The sequence below is a fragment of the Plectropomus leopardus genome, chromosome 10 (assembly GCF_026936395.1).
Source record: "Plectropomus leopardus strain MGB_pleo_1.0 chromosome 10, ASM2693639v1, whole genome shotgun sequence".
Classification (NCBI taxonomy): Eukaryota; Metazoa; Chordata; class Actinopteri; order Perciformes; family Serranidae; genus Plectropomus; species Plectropomus leopardus.
The window spans coordinates 24,036,063-24,052,803 of NC_142185.1; the positions used below are offsets into that span (position 1 = coordinate 24,036,063).

Sequence of the window (16,741 nt, forward strand, 5' to 3'; positions counted from 1 at the left end):
TTCTCGTATAGGCCTAAACAAGGTGACGGCCAGTTAGACCGTTTTTCTGGCGGCTGGTTTAACGGAGTGCCTTTAGGACCCCGCGGACACCGAACATGGGCGGAGGATCAGGCGGAGAAAGGTGAAGTCCCCCTCAGACTACTGATCAGAGGTCAGTTTCAAATTCCACCAATGAAATTTAAGGTTGTCTAAAGATCTCGGGACGCTGATCTCCGGTCAGTTTATCTCAAAGTAATGAGCTACGCATTTTGCCAACGACGTTAAAGGATAAACACAGACGGCTAGGTTTTTAGCTAGCATACAAAGAGTTGATCTGTGCAAGATATTATGATAATTCACAAGTTTAAAACTACCATTATCACCTCCCATAAGTGCTTCCCAGCGGGTTGAATGGCCGGATGTTGTTGTTGTTTGGGATAGCGGCGCCCCGCGGCTTTAGATCCAGACCCAGACGTCCATCATAATCCGCAGCGCCAACAGTCAACTCCAAGTGCTGCAGGTGACTCTGCGAGCAAAAGCTGTTTGGATATGCAAGCGAACACAACGCGGGGTTTCTTGTGGTCGGACGTGGAGACGAGGACGTTGTTGAACATCTGGGGGGAGCAGGACATCCAGACGGCGCTGGATGGAAACTTCCGAAACAGCTTCGTGTATCGCGACGTCTCCCGGAGGCTGGGGGTGATGGGGTTTGAGAGGACACCGGAGCAATGCAGGGTGCGCATAAAAAGCCTCAAGAGGCAGTACTTGTTGGCCAAAGAGGGTAATCTGCGCAACAACGGGCAGTATCACAAGATCTGTAAGTTTTATGACACCATGGAGAGGATTTTGAGCAACCGACCCGCCCTTGACCCGCAGGAGTTCATAGATAGCGGTGCGGGAGCAGAGGAGGCCGGGGATGGCCTGGAGGAGGATGGAGAGGATGCTCAGGATGCTTACTCAGAGAGCACAGGGGAGTGTCCTTATCCTGCAGAGACTGAAGTCAAGCTGGAGTACCCAACAGTTCCCATCCCTATTCCAGTTAAAGTGACAGTGGGCAACAACAGTAAGTACACACTCGGGACTACTGCTGTGATCAGTGGATGTTTTTTTCAGTAAGGGACTGTGCTTTATTTATCAGAGTCAGGGGTGGCTGCAGGGTGGCTTTGTTTTTTTTTAAGCTACAGATAAAGGTCCTTGAACATCCCTTATGAGTGACTTGGGGGAAATTTAAGACAAAATAAATTTAATTTATGATATTGCTGATTATCTGTATCGGCTTTTTATTTTAATGATCACAGATAAAATTGAATAATTAAAAAGTTTGCATATTACACTCATCCAACAGCAGGGAAGTCTGCAATACATGCAAAGAAAGTATCAGCATGGGAGGAACTGTTACTTGGTAAAAAGGAGAGCTATTTTTATGTCTTCATTTTTTATTAAATTTTCACTTGACTTTGTTAAAAAAAAAAGTTGGGCATTAAAACAAAGTTTTGTGTTGGAGTTTGTTATACTCCAAATTCTAAATATAGACAGTTTTTCATTTTTACAGTAAATGCTTATCGGTCTTGCTAACTACTAATAATCAATATCAGTATCAGCCCTGAAAAACCTGAAAAACCAAAATCAGTCAACCTCTTGTTCCAAGTGTATATAACCCTTTGAAATTTGCAGTAGAAATGTTCTGTCAGTGCCTACATTGGTATTTTTGCTTTTTGTGATGTTATTTCCTGGAGTATCTTTAAATGGTGGTGCCAAGGTGCCAAATGTGATTAAAAAAACACAAAGTTCAAAAACAGTAACATAAATAACATCAAATTACATTGTGCCAACAGAAACGGTCTAGAAAAAAAAAAAATATATATATATATAAGAAACATGTACACTAATTGCCTGTGAAAAATTGCAGTTTTTGTATTAGTACAGTTGGCGTTAAAGTTAAATGTCACTCCCTAAGCCAAATAAAAAAAAAAACAAAACTCCTTTTCAGGTGCGTAAAAATATTTTGGAGCACTTCCCCTGTTTTTCACCACTCCCGTCCCTCTCATAAATAATGAACAGTCCCTAACACCACAATGATTTGATTGTATTTGCTCAGAGACGCATCACTTAATATCTCCCCCCTCTCTACTTCAGGCACTTCAGTGAGGCCGCATAACAGCAGCCAGCCGGCCAGTAATCTGTCAGCCAGACCACCCAAACGAACGAGGAAGCGGCGCGCTAACTTCCCCATGGAGAAACTGATGGAGCAGTTCCTGGAGCAGAGCGCGCAGGCGGAAGAAAACTTCTACCGGGTGGAGGAGCAGCGCCTGCAGGCGGAAGACCGCCGCAGGGAAGCCGAACACGCCAGGGAACTGCACATGCTTCAGATGCTCGGTCAGATGTTCTCCAGCATCTCCTCCGGCAGACCCGGCTCCGCAGCCTCTCCATCCAAAACTGCTCCCTCTGCCCGCGCTCCCGTGTTCTCCGGTGCCCCCCCGTCATGTGCACGTGGCCAGTTCAGTCACCTCAGGCACCCTTCACCCCAGACAGACTGTTGCACCCAACAAAGTCAGCTGCTGAACCCAGATCCACAGGCATTAGGTATTAGTTTCGGTGTCATGTGCAGCCTGGAGGTGGAAATTAAAGGCGAATCAGCTGTAATGTGAAGGCTCAGTGGAGGAGCTGTGACTCCAGGACTCTGTTTTTATTTAGTTAGGTGGTTTTAAATATATCTTTATTTCCAGCACACAACTATCTCTGTATTTGTTGTTTCTGTTGACAAAATGTTGTATATGTGGAAAGTAAAAACATAGATTAGACACCAGCTGAAGCCAAGTGAGTATTTCAGACTTTAAAACTGATGTTTTGTTTATTCCCTCAGTGTTTGAGCGATACTACAGTTTGGGGTCACACAGAGGCATGGATGATGACATCCTCTCACTAGTAAAGAGCATAGTCCCTCCACTGACGTCCAAAAAGCACAAGGGACAGGATGGACGTATTGGGATCATTGGTGGATGCCAAGAGTATGTTACACAACTCGTCCTGAGTATAAATCACAAAACAAGAGTTTGATTTGTTATTCTGAAGAACAATTGTCCTAATTCTTTTCATCTCTACCCTCTAAAGCTATACTGGAGCGCCGTACTTTGCTGCCATCTCAGCACTGAAAGCGGTAAGCAGGGACAGATTTATCATTACCGTTACAAAGCCTGAAATGTCCAGCTCTTGTGTAGTAACGATGCCTTTGTCTCGTCCTCAGGGAGCTGACTTGTCTCATGTGTTCTGCACCAAAGATGCTGCAACTGTAATCAAATCATACAGCCCTGAGCTCATAGTTCACCCTGTTCTGTAAGTACAGACTGATTTGTTTCAAAGGGTTAACAGTAGTAGAGTGCAAGTGTCACATCCCACCGACAATAAACCAGACAAGCTCTTCTCCAGCTTTCAGCAAATATGCACAGAGTGCACAGGGGAAACTCGGATTATTTATGCTTAAAAATAGCTTTTGAATATTAGAGTATAACCGGGTGAGTCATAATTTGTGCATTCAAACACGTCTAACACGTGTGTGTCTTTGTTTGTGTGTGTGTGTATCAAGAGACAGTCCTAATGCAGTGGAAGAAATAGAAAAATGGCTCCCAAGACTTCACGGCCTTGTGGTGGGACCAGGTCTAGGGAGAGAAGAAGCGTTATTGAAAACAGCTAAGGCAGGTGGAATATGTTCACTCCTCTTTGATTTAAAACAGTTTGTCAGGCCAGCTGCTTGTGCATGATCACAGAACTGAGCTAAACCGATTTTCTTTTAACAGTTTTTTTTAGATGGAATACAGTGATTAAGTAAAGCTGCACAACACAACTCTTCATGTCTGTGGCTCGCTGTGACTGATTATAGTGAAAATCAAAATTTAATGTCCCGAAAAACATGGCCTGTAGACTTGTGAGAATGTCAGAGAAATCAGAGAAAGATTTGATACTAGTGATTCAAAAAGTCTGTGAAAGAAGTCCATGAGCACTGCTGCGTACACTGACGACACTGAATTTCAGCCCAGCTTTGATTAGACTGATGAATGTATGTATGTAAAGACTTAATTTCGTGGTGCCTCGACAGGACATTACTTAAATATGATGTATAATTAACATTATCGCTAGATAACACCGTTTTCTCTCTTTTAGGAGGTGATAGAGAAGTCTAAAGCAAGAGACATCCCTATAGTCATTGATGCAGTAAGTCTCAAATTCCAGCTGTTGAACAGATGGGTTCTTATTTGCAAAGCTGTGCACAATCGTGTTTGTGTGTGTTTGTGTGTGTGTGTGTCTTGTTTGTTTTCAATAGGACGGATTATGGCTAGTTACGCAGCAACCATCTGTTATTCAAGGGTACCAGAAGGGCATCCTCACACCGAACTTCATGGAGTTCACTCGACTGTACGAGGCGCTGGTGGGTCTTTCTGAGTTTATTCAGTCACAAGTCAATGGCGTGTAAAATGTAATCCTGTGTGTTAATAATAATAATAATAATCATAATCATAATAATCTTTATTTATGTAGAGTTTTTCAAGCTTAAGCACAAAGTTCTTCCCAAATACAAAGGTTTACAGATTAAACAAGATGTCAGAAACGCATGTAGCCCCTCCCCTGCCCCCTTATGACATAGCCAAAATTGAGAACATTAAAGCGCTATAATAAAATAGCAATGCATACTAAAACACACATCAACATCAAAAATGCAATTTAATAAATAGATAAATTAAACGTGGAAAAGAGAAATTAACCTCATTTAAGCAGATACAAAATTAATATTAAAAGAAATACCCATATTTATAAGCACATAAGACACTAATAAAAGAAAATGATGTCATCTAAAACACATTGAATGCCAATAAAAGAACAGTGTAAAGTATACAGCAGTACATAAAATAATAACATGGCAAAGCTAAAACACGACCACTATGAAATGCAAAGATAATACATTAAAGTTAGTGTGTGTGTGTGTGTGTGTGTGTGTGTGTGTGTGTGTGTGTGTGTGTGTGTGTTTTCTGTCTCAGCACCATGAGCCCATGGATGGCAGTGATCATCAACGCAGCGTCATGCAGCTCAGCGTAGCTATGGGCAACATCACTACGGTGCTAAAAGGAGAACAGGATCTCATTACAGATGGCAGTAAGGGTTAGTGTCCATCCTGTACATTTTTAAAAACAATATTTAGGCAATCTTTCAAAGTTTTCTCTCGTGTAAATCACCGCTCCCATACCAGTTCTTGCAAACTGTGGAGCTCTTATGTGACATTGATTTCATGTTCTGATTTCTTGCTGGCAGTGATCTCATGCAGTGTTGAGGGCAGTGGGAGGAGATGTGGTGGACAGGGAGATCTTCTGTCTGGATCTATGGGAGTTTTGGCGCATTGGGCCCATGCTGCATCTGCAGCAGGAACGGTCAGAAGGTGAGGACATGATAACCTGTTTGTGCATTTTGTTTTAAAGCGAGTACATAGTGTATTTAAAGGACCATACTAGTAGTGTTTTTTTAGTGTTTAAAGGTATACTGTGCAGAATGGGCCGAGGTTGAAGCACAACCATACACAGAGCAGAGAAACCCAGTGGACAGGATTAAACGTGCTTTTGCTCAATTCACACAAAATCTGACAATGCAGCACTTTACTGCAAAGTTGCAGGTGCATTTATTTGTTTTTAGAACATAAACAGCATTAAACAATTAGAAAATAACTTCCTAAATGTCTTACACGCTGGTTTGTCCTCTTAAAAACTGCTCACTCTCTTCTGCAGCTTTATTTTTGCTTTACTGCATTGTATTTCATAATATTGTATCTTTGTATTTGTGTTTTCTAGATAAAAAGGATTTTTAAATAAGTCAGTAATTGATAATAATCTCTTAGTTGCAGCACTAATGCATTGTTGTCACATGATAATGCAGTTAGGAATCAATCAGGAGTTAAAACACCAGTATGCACTTTTAAAGCGTGATATAATATGTAGAAATAAATATGATAAGTATAGATTTACTTCTGTGTTTTCTAATCCATCATTTTCACCCTCCTCCAGTGTAAATCCTTCACTGGTTGCAGCGTTCGGGGCCTGTTCGCTTACAAGACAGTGCAACAGTCAAGCATTCCAGCGACACGGCAGGTCTACCACCACATCAGACATGATCCAGGAGATCGGCTCAGCCTTCAAAAAGCTATTTGAAAGCTGAAAACGGCCGACTGAAATCAAAAGTGTCATTTTAAAAGCTATACATACATACTCAGTTTTGCATTCTTTAAAACTGGTAATCAAGCCTGTGGGTGGGCTAGTTAAAATGTTCTCATCAAGCTGAATTTGAACAGAGTGGCGTGGACTGTCCTTTCAAACACGACACTAAAAATCTGGTGCAAAAAATACACACTGACTTGTTTGATGTGTATTGAATAAACCCTGTAAGAAAACCAACCAACACTGTCTTCCATTGCTCTGGTCTTATGATGAATGCATTTAAACCTGCTGAGGTGGCTAATTTTTTCACAGTCCAACAAAGAGACTGAGATAAATGGGGCTACAGTGAACCAGAAATCTGTTTGAATCTTGAAATAAATCATAAATAAGATTTTGTGTTAGTGACTTAAAAGAAATAGTTTTTGAAAGAACTTGTTGACAACGTCATGACAACTTTGAGGGCTATTCCAAGTGGTTCAATTTTGGGCTCTGGTTTGTTTTATAAACATTAACAGATATTTCTTTGGTTAATTCTGTTGATATCCCTTGTGGGAAAATAGTTTCTCTCCATCCTGTAAAAATAAATAACCTTTTCGTTCTCTTTCAGAGTGATCACGACTTAATGGAGTAACTTTGCAAAAAAATATTACTTGTGCGAAAGTTTGGTCATTGCCCCATGATGATTTTCAAAACCTAAAATAAAATCAGCAAGGTTTCCTTTTAGGAAGCAAAGCATTTTCTGAAGAAATTTAAGGATGATATAGATTTTCTCTGGAAAAATATTGAAAGATGTTTCCAAATGTTATTGACATTGTATACAAAGACTTTGCATTATGTTATATGCAGGTTATGTTTAGATTCTTTGCCTATGATAGGAACTTTGAGGAAAAGGCATTAATCATAAATCATATGATTATTCTTTCCAAAAATTTAATACAGAGACAAAAAAAGGGCCCTCTTCTTTTTCTTAAAAAAAAAAAAGATTTCAAAAAGTACATGAATACTATTAAATTGTGTACCATTATAAAGGCCATAAAAATTGCAATGGCACATGTTAACTGTAAAGTATTTTACGGAAATGTGAAATTAGATGTTGGAGGAAACAAGACTCTTGGAATAATCTTAGAGGTTTGAACTTGATGAGAAAAGAGACACCTGTTTTCCATCAATGAGTCGTTTGCTAACTTTATTTGTGCTGTGATTCTTAATAGTAATATTATAATAGTAATAACCTTATTTATGTAGCACTTCTAAAAACAGTATACACAGTTCTTTGACAAACAAAGCAAAGCAGAGGCAATATAACACTAGAGGTCAGACAATAACGCCGATCAAAGTGATTAGAGGCAAAAAGATGTTCGAAAAATACAATGACAAAAATAAAAGCAGTAAACACGTAAGAATAATAAAAAGAATATGGATTGAGACAGAATAAAAATATATACTAAAAGACAAATTCTAAGATGACATAACATAAAAGCCTTCATAAAAGTTTTTTTATGCCTTCTTTTTTTAACCCATTTTTTATTATTTATTTAACCTGCACCCCCTAAAATATATGTTTAAATTTAATTTTGCACTGGTAATTGTCACTGTCAAAATGATTGACGTGAATTGTTAAATGCAATTTAAAAAAAAAACAAAACACGGCAATATACCTTTGTTTCCACGTGGGGTCAGTGTTTGACTTAAAGCATGGAAACATAGTAATATTTATTACTGCACAACTATGCAGCACATAGAGATACTATACAAAGCAAGGGAAATCCTGGCGTTTGCTTAATATCACTGAATACATAAGATGATAATAAATAAGAAAGGCCTGAAATTAATGCTGAAAGACTAGGGAAAGTATACATTGTTGGATTAATACTCTTGTATTTGTGGTTGCTACAGCCGCTCCGTACATGTGCACATCTTAAACATTTGTTCAAGCGCTTTAGCTAACAGCTAAAGTATGATTTGCTACCATTAAACTAGGATAGCAAAGAAATGCCCCGCCTTACTCTACCTTACTCTGCCTCTGATTGGCTTACTTTGAGATTCTAACCCCTAATCTTAACAAATCGCAATCCTTTTGCCTAAACCTAACCAATCCAATCAACGTAGCTGACGAGTTCTAGCCAATCAGAGGGAGAGTGGGGCGGGTCTTTCCTTCGCTGTCCTAGGATTCGCAAGTGTGTCTGAACAGTGGTCCACTTTACACACGAGCTAGCGTTAGCAACGAGAGCAAGAGCAGCATCACAGAGTTAAAACGTTTGCTACAGAAAAAACTACAAATATCCACACAGGTGAGTTAATCTACGACATCCCTTGCCACCAACCAGATAAGTTTAGTAAAGCTTTGTTGATAGTTTTGCAGTGATTCATGTCGTGACTAGTTTAGTAACGTTATGCTAACGTAGCTAATTCGGCTAACAGTTACAGTGATCAAACATGAGATAAATAAGGCCGCCTAAAATGTCGAAATCGCTGCTTAAAACGTTTTTAATGATTTAACGTAACATGATTTGTCCGTGTAAACATTATCTGATTGATAAAGCTGTTCTGTGATTGTTTACGTTGTGGTTGAATGAAGTAGCTGTCTGTTAGCGTTAGTAAATAATTGTGTTTGTCATATAAGGGTATCGTTTCTGGAACTTTTAGCACCGTCAGACAGCTAGTAAAGCTATTTGAAGTCGCTAGTTAAATATTATTTTGTTGTTTGCACTTTTTGGAGTTAGCTAGCCAACCTCAAACTTGCAAAGAGGAGAAAGTTCGTAGAGGTTATTTGACGTAGCAGGGTACGTTAATTGTAGTTTGCGTGAATTATTACGACTAAAATTTAACATTGGAGCTCAACTGCTTTTGATGGATTATCTAAGCTCAGCAGTGGACATGTTTGTGGTTGGTTTAATATTTATATATCACTTTATTTTACGCTAAGTCGTCGGGAAGTGTAACGTTAGCCACCTAGCTAATGTTATGCTACTGTTCAGTTTTGTTTGTTGGTTTTTGTAGAGGACAACCCGAAGTGCACTCATCAACAACTTAAAAATGATTACTGTATAATCCATCTGATTTAGCTGGTTTAGCAAGGCTGTTTGTAGTTACGTCCCTTTTGAACTGAGTTATTCGGCCCTAAACTAGTTAGCTCTCTGTTGGCAGACTCATAGTACACGTAGCAATTTTCAGGATGGCTGACTCCAGATCAGATGCCCCCTCCCCGTTTCACATTTGTTTACATTTACATTTATTATTCCGCACTGATTTTTTTTTTTTTTTTTGTTAAATGCACGTTTATATTTATATGAGAGAAGTCTGATGCAACTAAACGAAGACATTAAGAAAACATTTTTTTACGGCATTTACAATTCATTCATTTGTTTTGTTTTTTTTTCAGTTTGTATAGTAATATGCACCCTGCAGTCTGTATTATCCATAGCATAGTGTTCATTAGTCCTGCACTACTCGTTTGCAATACCTGCACTGTCAACCACCTAAATTAGCACTGCCATCATAACCTTATACACTGTAGCAACATCTCTGTGTGTTAGCCCTGGGACTACACTACAGTTTTACTGTGTGTGTGTGTGTGTGTGTGTGTGTGTGTGTGTGTGTGTGTGTGTTAGTTGTTATGTTCCTTTCTTATGTTATGGTCTCTATCCCCTTGTGAAGCTGTTTTTTGTATGTGTTTTTAAATAAGATGCTGGTGCCTAAATTTTCTTTGGGATTAAGAAAGTATCTGTCTGTCTGTCTGTCACAACCAAGTATAACTAATGTTACCTGAACAAAGGAAGGACACTCTTCCAAAAAGCACCCAGTTTACTGATAACTCTATGCTTATCTGACTTTAATAACAAACCTAACTAGAATATAGATGCGTAGTTTAAATATACTAAAGCAAATACCTTTCTCTGTAGTTTATGAAGCTTACAGTCTGACATTTAAACAAAATTTGATACTCATCTCCCACATGATTGTCATTATAGAGGTTGCAGATTACCTAGTTTCTGTATAGCTCTTTATATCTTCCAGTGACTTAAGGAATTCTTGTGTTGCTCACTAGAAAATTACAAATAGCCTGTCTTTACTTTTGGTTTTCATGCCACAAATACTTTTCCAGTTTAAGCTTGTATTTTAATTCTACATATTTATCCCATGATGTCATACTTTTGAGCTAACACTGTAATAATGAGTTGCTGTTAACAGGTGCAGGAGTGTCCTGGGCTTAACAGGCATCCGCAATGTTGAATCCGGCCAATGGCGACCCAAGCCACGTTGTTGTGAATTATGTCGAGGAGTATTTGGATCTGGTGGAGTCTCTTCCTTTTGACTTGCAGAGGAGCGTGTCCCTCATGAAGGAGATTGATGCCAAATATCAAGGTAAAGAAACTGGACAGTGTGGAGACTGATGTGCAAGACACAAATCTCATTTCCTTTATTAACCAAAACACCACACCAAAGGGGTCACAAAAGCATAATGTGAAACTTGGCCATGCTTCACTTTTTTGTGTCAAAACAAGTAATCCTTGGCTTGAATCTTCTGGATGATGTGAAACACAGATGTTTGCTGCCTCGCGTCCTGTTGCTCCAACTACAGATTGTACTTCTTATTTTTGACCGCATGCCACCACGTACACTGACAGCTCACACAAAACTCTGAAAATGTAAAACTAGGTTGATCAAATGCGAATAATTCCTTGCTAAAAATGTAATACAATAACTTGTGGAAAGGTGGACACCATGCTGATTTTTTCTTACAAAGGTTGAAATATTTAGATTAAATAGTAAAACTAAGCAGTGTTGATTAAATATGAACTGAGATTCTGTTAATGTGTTGCCTGTTTCTCTCTTCAGATGTTAATAGAAACATATTTTAGATTAGCTTTTAACTGTCATAAGTAAATGTTCCTTTCTGTGTCAGCTGATCCAAACAGCCAGGCTTACAGTGCATCACCCACCAATGACAGCGTTTACTGGTCAAGTGTGGCGCAATGCATTCTGGTAGTTGAACTTTTTCTGTCTCTTGAGCAGTGGTTAAAGCCACAGCCTGTTTTCTATGTTCGCGTACCGCACATTACAAAATTAGACGGCCCGCTTTTATTAAAATGATTTACTGTTACCTTACTTGAAAATGTCAAACATTGTAAACAAAAATGTAAATGTAGCTGTTAGTTTTTGGGATGTTTTATTCAGAGTACTATATAATTCTGTATTTGTCAGAGGGGAAAATGCTGGCAGTGTGTATTTGGTACACTTTGCACATTTTGCAACATAATTCTAGCGTAGCTTAGAGAGTGTGTGCAGTGATGAGGTAAGGCCAGTAATATCTTCATTGTCTTTGTGATTGTACACAACAGTTAACAGAACAGTTCCATACATATGAGGAGTAAGCTTATATTATACATGAATGCTTTTTACTAAACCAAGAAAATTAGCAGGTACTTTGAGTGTACTACCTGAACACTAATGAAATTACATAGTACATTGTAGACATGTTGCTATACGGTGCAAATACACAATAAACTGTAGCTGCATGTCTCACCCCACAAGCTCTTGTCCCCTCTCACCACATCGAGCCTGGCTAACAGCTACCACTCTGCTCTGACAGCAGCGTCGTTACCATCCCCCAAAGAAATCGCTCTCCTCCTGTCTTATCCACGTGGCATGCTGGATCTACGCTTAGGATGCACTTTTGATATTTGTTGACCACAGACTAAATTGACAAATTTGTCTCCAGAATGCCGGCAAATCTTTATGAGCTGCACAAAAACTTTGATATAGTATTGGTAATTGAGCCTTTATTTAATGCATGGTTACTGACGTATCTGAACCCAACAGCTACACTTTTGCCAGTTATTTAGGCGCAAAGCTAAAACTATTGCCATGCCAGCCCCCTTGTGCATTATGTTCACTCTTTATTCACCAAAGCACCCTTCGCACCACATAACGCAGTCAAGACAATGATCGAACATCACAATTCTTGAGTTGAAAGTTGACATTTATTTTGTGTGTACCTCTTGCAAGTTTGATGAAATTCAGTATTTTGATTCCCGCCTGAATTTCCCCCCTCAATTTTTACTCCGGCAGATGTTCTGAAGGAGCTTGATGATGCTTATGAACGGTATCGCCGGGAATCGGACTCACTTCAGCGGCGAAAGCTTCAGTTGTCCATTCAGAGGGCGCTGATTCGCAGTCAAGAGCTCGGAGATGAGAAAATACAGATTGCCGGTCAGATGGTACGTAAAGAAGGCCCTGCAGCTGCTCCAGTGGAGCTTCTCATTGGCAAACTTCCAGTGTGTGTGAAAGTGTGTGAGTACAAATAAGTGCTTTCCTAGAACATATGTGCGCAGAAAATCTACCCTGAGTAGAAAAAAAGAAAAACAATTTTTACAGACCCTGCTAAAAGGCATTTTGTATAATTTCACTGAAATTTGTACCAGGAAAAATGTCTTTAAACACTGGCTGAACTCCTCCAGTAAATGCTGTATAGTCTTATTATAGTTTCATATTAGGGTTACCAGAAACATAACACCATATTTACAAACTTTACCCTTTGACATATGATCGAGAGGAGATGCCTCTCTTATATATCAGATGTGTACAATGGACATTCTGGGTAATAATTTTAAGATAAATATACCTTTAATTTTTAAATCCTAGAGGCGTCGTTAAACCATTACATAGCTGTGTCTAGTTATGTTGCTGCACCTCTGGTTATCAGGACAATGTTACAACACAAAATTGACTAAACAAGAAAGACGCCTGTTCTTTTCTGTGCGTTAATTTAAGCAAAATATGACTAACATACTGAAAAAAAAAATCCCATTTAAGTTTGTTTCCTGCAGATTGTTGACTTTATTTCACATACAAAATCATCAAAACATGACTTATCTAAGTAACATCAACAAATTATCACTTCATGTTCCAAGAGGACATATGTCAACGGTTAACAGTTAATTGGTTAACTATCAAGAATATTTGTTAGTTTCTCACTCTGCACGTAGCTCCAGGCTAAAACTGTGTTCACACCACAAGCAACAATGCAGGAGTTTGACCAGCTGTTGAAGTGTTGCTCAAGAGCTAGTAAACGCAGTTGCTTCGTCACAGGCTTGTGTGTGTCTGCTACAAAGCACCTTGACTGAACATCATCTAAAGTTTGTTCTTGGTCAAACAATATCGGCGTTTCTGATCAATGTCTGAGCCCAGTTTTAACGTCACATTTCGCCACCCCGTTTATCCATGTGCATCACACTGCACATAAAGCTAGTTTGATGTCGGCTAACCAGGGTATAGGAGGTGAGGCCAGCTCAGCTTTCATTTGTAGTGCATCGCGCCTCTGCATCAAGTTTCGGGTGTCAGTTTGTGACCAGCTTCTATTAAAGTAAACTGGTGCTGTGTCGCTCATAGTGTGAGAATAGCCTAAAGGCTGATTTACTGTCACTCAGTGAAAAATAGTTTTCATCTCCACTTCAGGGAAAGATTGCAGTCGTCTCCATGGTAACCAGAGACCTTGCATTTTATTTAATGTATAAATGTCTTTCTCTGGTGTTCAGTGTAAACTGCAATGACAGTTGTTAAAAATCACACACATATCCTGCTGTCTGTGTGTTTTAAATTAAATTGAACCTGAGTCCCGAGGCTGGTCTATTTGAACGCTTCTGTGGCAGCAATAGCCAAAGCCGGAGGCATTATGTTTTCAAGTTGTCCGTCTGGCCACATAATATCTCAAGAATGCCTTGGGGAAATTTCTTCACATTTAGCACAGACATCCACTTGGACTTAAGGATGAACTAATTAGATTTTGGTTGTCAGAGGTCAAGGTCACGGTGGGTGTCGAGCTGTAGAATGAAAAGTCAACTAAAACTGAAATCCCCATTTCTAACCAAACAAGTTTAGTCTGCATTCCAGTTGTAACTTTAAAAGCATTTAGTCATCAACATGTACTCAAAACCAAAGCAGGCAGAACTTTACAGTTAAATGTTCTTTGTTTCAGGTGGAGTTGGTTGAGAACAGAACACGACAAATAGACTGGCACTCTGAACTCCTCCTTTCCTCTCAAGAAGTCCCAGAGAGTCACGTTCCCACAGCAACATCCATGACAACCACTGCAGCGTCCATGATGTCCTCGTCCTCAGCCACCGTCACTCCAGGCAAAACTGGCCACCACGACAAGAAGCGCGACGAGGTTACCCCAGGCTCAGGTGGCGGAGACAAGGCCGGAGGGAAACGCTCAAGGCGTCAGAAAAATGGAGACAATCGGGAAAGTTACGGCGGTCTCGATCACACCGAGGAACTGGGAGTGGGAGCGTCCCGGGAAAAGAGGGCCAAAACATCTTCCAAGAAAAAGAAAAGGTCAAAAGGAAAGTCTGAGCGAGAAGTGTCACCCCCAGACCTGCCCATCGATCCAGACGAGCCGACGTACTGCCTGTGTGAGCAGGTGTCTTACGGCGAGATGATTGGCTGTGACAACGATGAATGTCCCATTGAGTGGTTTCATTTCTCCTGCGTTGGGCTCCATCATAAGCCCAAAGGCAAGTGGTACTGCCCCAAGTGTCGGGGTGAGAACGAGAAGACCATGGACAAGGCCTTAGAGAGGGCCAAAAAGGAGAGGGCATACAACAGGTAGCTTGCTCTCTTTCTCCCAATGAACACTGTTTCGTTCAGATTTTGTCTTGTCTTTGTTTCTTTTTCTGTCAACACTGTTTAGCAAGAAGAATGAACTGATGAGAAGGGTGTAAATAGATATTTTTGTAACTGCCGCATACCTTAGAAAAAAGTTTCCTGCCTCCTGCTTGGGATCATTTGTAAAGGATGGACCCGGCACAGATTAACCTGCATGTAACTTACATCCCCTTTGTTTTCATCATGCATGCAACATCTCCCACACCAATATATATAAATATGCTCAATTGACCAATAAACCATTTTCAAACTTTAAAGAATTTGATGTTTTTGACATCACAGTCAAATACAGTAATTATTACACTACATGCCATGAAGACCCCGGGCCTCATGCAAGAAACTTTATACAAACACAGATTTTTGGGATTCACCAAAGCTTTCTTAAATTTGGTGAGTGGTCAAAAGCACTTGTACCGAGATAAGAGAAAAACATCTTATTTTTGCAAGTCCACAAATTGTTGTCAAACACAAGGAAAAGTACGTTTCATCTTTGAGCAACTTTTTAAAAGTGCATTAATATAATTTAATCAAATTTAGATGGGGTTTAAGAGGAATTATCATGACTCAATTATTAAATTTAAGAGGTAAAATGATACCACTATACTCAGTCTATTGATCCCAATGATTGTAATTTCAGTTGCTGTGTTTCCCTCTGCTGACCAGTGCTGGAATGTAACTGAGTACATTTACTCAAGTACAGTTCTTAAGTACAAATCTGAAGTTACTTTTGCGTTACTTGATTGTCGTGATCTTGCGCCACTTTCCACTTCTGCTCCGCTACACTTCAGTGAAATATTGTACATTTTACTCAACTTCTAGATAGCTACTTCACAAATTAAGATTTTTTTTCACACAAACCACAAATATTAAAATATACAAGTGCAGCTGAAAGAATTAGTCACTTAATTCAAAAATTAATTGGCAACTATTTCTTTCGTGTAAGTCAGTCTTTGCACAAGGCACCAAAACCATCCCTTATGTAGTGTTTAGGGGGCGTTTCTTATTCTAATAGGTGATTTAAGATCAAGTGGGACTCTTCATTGAGCACACCCGGGTTAGAGCAAATCTGGGTGGTTAAGAGCGTTGTATCTGCACCTCTTACCAGAACAGTAAGAGAAAATATAAGAGAAATTTAAGAAAATGTTGCTGCATGAGGCCCACTATGTAGTATGTCATTCAAAAGTGATCGCATACATTTAGTCCAAAAACTCTTGTGATGATCTGGTGAGAAAAGAATAGAGATACAACATAATAATACTGCAACAGTGTTTCTGTAGCGTACTTTACAATGATATTTTTATGGCATACCATACCATGACTTTTAAGGGATATGCAGTCTATGACGTTTTTATGACTTACTATGCTAGAGCGTTGGATGGCGTATGATTCTATAACATTTTAATGACTATACTATGACTTTTATGAAAACCTATGACTTTTTTTCTGACATTGTATACTGTACTATGAGCTTTCTATGACATAATACACTGAGATTATGACGTGATATATGTTAACTTTTTTATGCTTTTTTGAACGAATGCTATACAATTAATTTTTACGCTATTTTGGAAGGATATTGGATATTTTTTAAGCTATTTCAGAGGAAACTGCTGTACAAAAAGCTTTTATGCAATTTTTTTTATTAACGCTTTACTGTGATTTTTTTAAAATTTATTTTGGACCACATTGTTATAAGATGACAGTTTGATGCTATTTCAGAAAAAAATCCATTAAGTTTTATGCTATTTTGGTTGACCTACTATACTACTACTACTACTACTACTACTACTACTACTACTACTACACAAGACTGTTTTGTTCTATTTTTGAAAACATGGTATACCATATGCTTCTTCTGACAACGTGCAATACTGACTGATGCAACATGACTTCATTGCAGT

The 16,741-nt window shown here is 39.2% G+C and overlaps 2 protein-coding genes across 2 annotated transcripts; both read left to right on the forward strand.

The window, feature by feature from the left end:
* Positions 1-180: 180 nt before the first annotated feature.
* naxd (NAD(P)HX dehydratase) lies at positions 181-6,410 on the forward strand. Its single transcript, XM_042495233.2, has 11 exons — positions 181-1,042; positions 2,116-2,562; positions 2,843-2,987; positions 3,091-3,136; positions 3,224-3,312; positions 3,563-3,671; positions 4,138-4,188; positions 4,298-4,402; positions 5,010-5,130; positions 5,281-5,404; positions 6,024-6,410. Exons 1-11 carry the CDS (start codon positions 529-531, stop codon positions 6,172-6,174), a joined length of 1,902 nt encoding a protein of 633 aa, XP_042351167.1. The 5' UTR covers positions 181-528; the 3' UTR covers positions 6,175-6,410.
* A 1,899-nt stretch (positions 6,411-8,309) lies between these two features.
* Positions 8,310-15,100, forward strand: ing1 (inhibitor of growth family, member 1). The gene is made up of 4 exons (XM_042494677.2): positions 8,310-8,464; positions 10,365-10,538; positions 12,246-12,394; positions 14,152-15,100. The coding sequence occupies exons 2-4, from the start codon at positions 10,400-10,402 to the stop codon at positions 14,782-14,784; spliced, it is 921 nt and encodes a 306-aa protein (XP_042350611.2). The 5' UTR covers positions 8,310-8,464; positions 10,365-10,399; the 3' UTR covers positions 14,785-15,100.
* Positions 15,101-16,741: the final 1,641 nt, after the last annotated feature.

What these genes read in the sequence shown, in the direction of transcription:
- naxd (XM_042495233.2), top strand. Translation starts at nt 529, where the DNA reads ATGCAAGCGAACACAACGCGGGGTTTCTTGTGGTCGGACGTGGAGACG. An exon ending in TCCCTATAGTCATTGATGCA is followed by an intron (nt 4,189 to 4,297) that starts GTAAGTCTCAAA and finishes TGTTTTCAATAG; the next exon opens with GACGGATTATGGCTAGTTAC. An exon ending in CTCGACTGTACGAGGCGCTG is followed by an intron (nt 4,403 to 5,009) that starts GTGGGTCTTTCT and finishes TTTCTGTCTCAG; the next exon opens with CACCATGAGCCCATGGATGG.
- ing1 (XM_042494677.2), top strand. Translation starts at nt 10,400, where the DNA reads ATGTTGAATCCGGCCAATGGCGACCCAAGCCACGTTGTTGTGAATTAT. An exon ending in GATTGATGCCAAATATCAAG is followed by an intron (nt 10,539 to 12,245) that starts GTAAAGAAACTG and finishes TTACTCCGGCAG; the next exon opens with ATGTTCTGAAGGAGCTTGAT. An exon ending in TACAGATTGCCGGTCAGATG is followed by an intron (nt 12,395 to 14,151) that starts GTACGTAAAGAA and finishes TCTTTGTTTCAG; the next exon opens with GTGGAGTTGGTTGAGAACAG.